At 47.3% G+C, this 3,223-nt stretch overlaps 1 protein-coding gene across 1 annotated transcript in view; it reads left to right on the plus strand.

Moving 5' to 3' along the window:
- Positions 1–2,098, plus strand: part of rcor1 (REST corepressor 1) — a gene marked incomplete at its 3' end in the record, with an annotated part of 7,621 nt that extends 5,523 nt beyond the window's left edge. Inside the window, 3 exon segments of the mRNA XM_046041873.1 lie at positions 1,231–1,309; positions 1,723–1,773; positions 1,952–2,098. Coding sequence (XP_045897829.1) covers positions 1,231–1,309; positions 1,723–1,773; positions 1,952–2,098 — 277 coding nt within the window.
- Between the last annotated feature and the right edge of the window lie 1,125 nt (positions 2,099–3,223).

The raw sequence follows: 3,223 nt of genomic DNA on the forward strand, positions 1-3,223 counted from the left end.
CAGGTGACACTAGATGTAACACTACAGGTGACACTAGATGTAACACTACAGGTGACACTACAGGTGACACTAGATGTAACACTACAGGTGACACTAGATGTAACACTACAGGTGACACTAGATGTGACACTACAGGTGACACTACAGGTGACACTACAGGTGACACTAGATGTGACACTACAGGTGACACTAGTTGTGACACTACAGGTGACACTACAGGTGACACTACAGGTGACACTAGATGTAACACTACAGGTGACACTAGATGTGACACTAGATGTGACACTACATGTAACACTACAGGTAACACTACAGGTGACACTACAGGTGACACTACATGTAACACTACAGGTGACACTACAGGTGACACTAGATGTAACACTACAGGTGACACTACAGGTGACACTACAGGTGACACTAGATGTAACACTACGGGTGACACTACAGGTGACACTACAGGTGACACTAGATGTAACACTACGGGTGACACTACAGGTGACACTACAGGTGACACTAGATGTAACACTACAGGTGACACTAGATGTAACACTAGATGTGACACTACAGGTGACACTACAGGTGACACTAGATGTAACACTACAGGTGACACTAGATGTAACACTACAGGTGACACTAGATGTGACACTAGATGTGACACTACAGGTGACACTACATGTAACACTACAGGTAACACTACAGGTGACACTACAGGTGACACTACATGTAACACTACAGGTGACACTAGATGTAACACTACAGGTGACACTAGATGTAACACTATAGGTGACACTAGATGTAACACTAGATGTAACACTACAGGTGACACTACAGGTGACACTAGATGTAACTCTACAGGTGACACTACAGGTGACACTACAGGTGACACTAGATGTAACACTACAGGTGACACTACAGGTGACACTACAGGTGACACTAGATGTAACACTACAGGTGACACTAGATGTAACACTAGATGTAACACTACAGGTGACACTAGATGTAACACTACAGGTGACACTAGATGTAACACTACAGGTGACACTAGATGTAACACTAGATGTAACACTACAGGTGACACTAGATGTAACACTAGATGTAACACTACAGGTGACACTAGATGTAACACTACAGGTGACACTAGATGTAACTCTACAGGTGACACTACAGGTGACACTACAGGTGAACTGTGATGCTGTTGGTGGATTCTAATAATTTATAACTGTGTTTCAGTGAAGATGAAGCTGAGGACGGGCACGTAAATCCTCCCAGTGACTCTGAGTTCGACCCAAATAAAGACGAAAAGAAGGAGGTAAACTACAGACTGTTGACTTCTTACTGACTGTTTACTGACTGTGTACTGTTTACTGACTGTTCACTGACAGATGACTGTTTACTGACTGTTAATTGCTCACTGACTGTTAATTGTTTACTGACTGCTCACTGACAGATGACTGTTTACTGACTGTTAATTGTTTACTGACTGCTCACTGACAGATGACTGTTTACTGACTGTTAATTGTTTACTGACTGCTCACTGACAGATGACTGTTTACTGACTGTTAATTGTTTACTGACTGTTTATTGCTCACTGACTGTTAATTGTTTACTGACTTCTCACTGACTGACTGTTTACTGACTGTTTATTGCTCACTGACTGTTAATTGTTTACTGACTGCTCACTGACTGTTTATTGCTCACTGACTGTTAATTGTTTACTGACAGGTGAGTTCTGGATCAGAGAGGTCAGAGGTCAAACCAGCTGCCGGACTGAAGGTAACAACCCCTGACCACCTGTACCTGTCTGTCTCTCTCTGTCCCTTTCTGAAGCTCACTTGTCTGTCTGTCTCTCTCTGTACCTGTCTGTAGCTCACTTGTCTGTCTGTCTCTCTCTGTACCTGTCTTTCTGTCTCTGTACCTGTAGCTCACTCGTCTGTCTCTCTCTCACCTGTAGACTGGCAGTAAGGCGTCTCAGCGGCTGAAGAAACGTCCTCCCAGAGGAATGTTCCTGAATCAGCAGGACGTCGTCTCGCTCTCGTCTTCGTCTCCTCAGGGATTCATCAGACAGCTGGACTGCCAGCTGGTCTCCATCAAGAGACAGGTCTGTCTTTCTCCTCACCTGTCTCTTCCTCTCTTCACCTGTCTTGCTCTCCTTCCTTCTCTTCCTCTCTTTGCCTGTCTTCCTCTCCTCACCCGTCTCTTCGTCTCCTCCCCGTCTCTTCCTCTCCTCACCTTTTTCTTTGTCTTCTTACTTGGCTTCCTCTCCTCCTTTTTCTTCCTCTCCTCACCTTTTTCTTCGTCTTCTTACTTGTCTTCCTCTCCTCACCTGTCTCTTTGTCTTCTTACTTGTCTTCCTCTCCTTACCCGTCTCTTCCTCTCCTCACCCGCCTCTTCCTCTCCTCCCCCGTCTCTTCCTCTCCTCACCTTTCTCTTTGTCTTCTTACTTCTCTTCCTCTCCTCACCCGTCTCTTCCTCTCCTCACCCGTCTCTTCCTCTCCTCACCTTTCTCTTCGTCTTCTTACTTGTCCTCCTCTCCTCACCCGTCTCTTCCTCTCCTCACCCGTCTCTTCCTCTCCTCACCCGCCTCTTCCTCTCTTCCCCCGTCTCTTCCTCTCCTCACCTTTTTCTTTGTCTTCTTACTTCTCTTCCTCTCCTCACCCGTCTCGCCCGTCTCTTCCTCTCCTCGCCCGTCTCTTCCTCTCCTCGCCCGTCTCTTCCTCTCCTCGCCCGTCTCTTCCTCACCTCGCCCGTCTCTTCCTCTCCTCCTTTTTCTTCCTCTCCTCACCCGTCTTGCTCTCCTTCCTTCTCTTCCTCTCTTTGCCTGTCTTCCTCTCCTCACCCGTCTCTTCCTCACCTCACCCGTCTCTTCGCCTCCTCCCCCGTCTCTTCCTCTCCTCACCTTTTTCTTTGTCTTCTTACTTGTCTTCCTCTCCTCACCTTTGTCTTCCTCTCCTCACCCGCCTCTTCCTCTCCTCACCTTTCTCTTTGTCTTCTTACTTGTCTTCCTCTCCTCACCCGCCTCTTCGTCTTCTTACTTGTCTTCCTCTCCTCCCTTCTCTTCCTCTCCTCACCCGTCTCTTCCTCTCCTCACCTTTCTCTTTGTCTTCTTACTTGTCTTCCTCTCCTCTCTTCTTTTCCTCTCCTCACCCGTCTTGCTCTCCTTCCTTCTCTTCCTCTCTTTGCCTGTCTTCCTCACCTCACCCGTCTCTTCGTCTCCTCCCCCGTC

The sequence above is a fragment of the Micropterus dolomieu genome, unplaced genomic scaffold (genome assembly GCF_021292245.1).
Source record: "Micropterus dolomieu isolate WLL.071019.BEF.003 ecotype Adirondacks unplaced genomic scaffold, ASM2129224v1 contig_9180, whole genome shotgun sequence".
NCBI lineage: Eukaryota > Metazoa > Chordata > Actinopteri > Centrarchiformes > Centrarchidae > Micropterus > Micropterus dolomieu.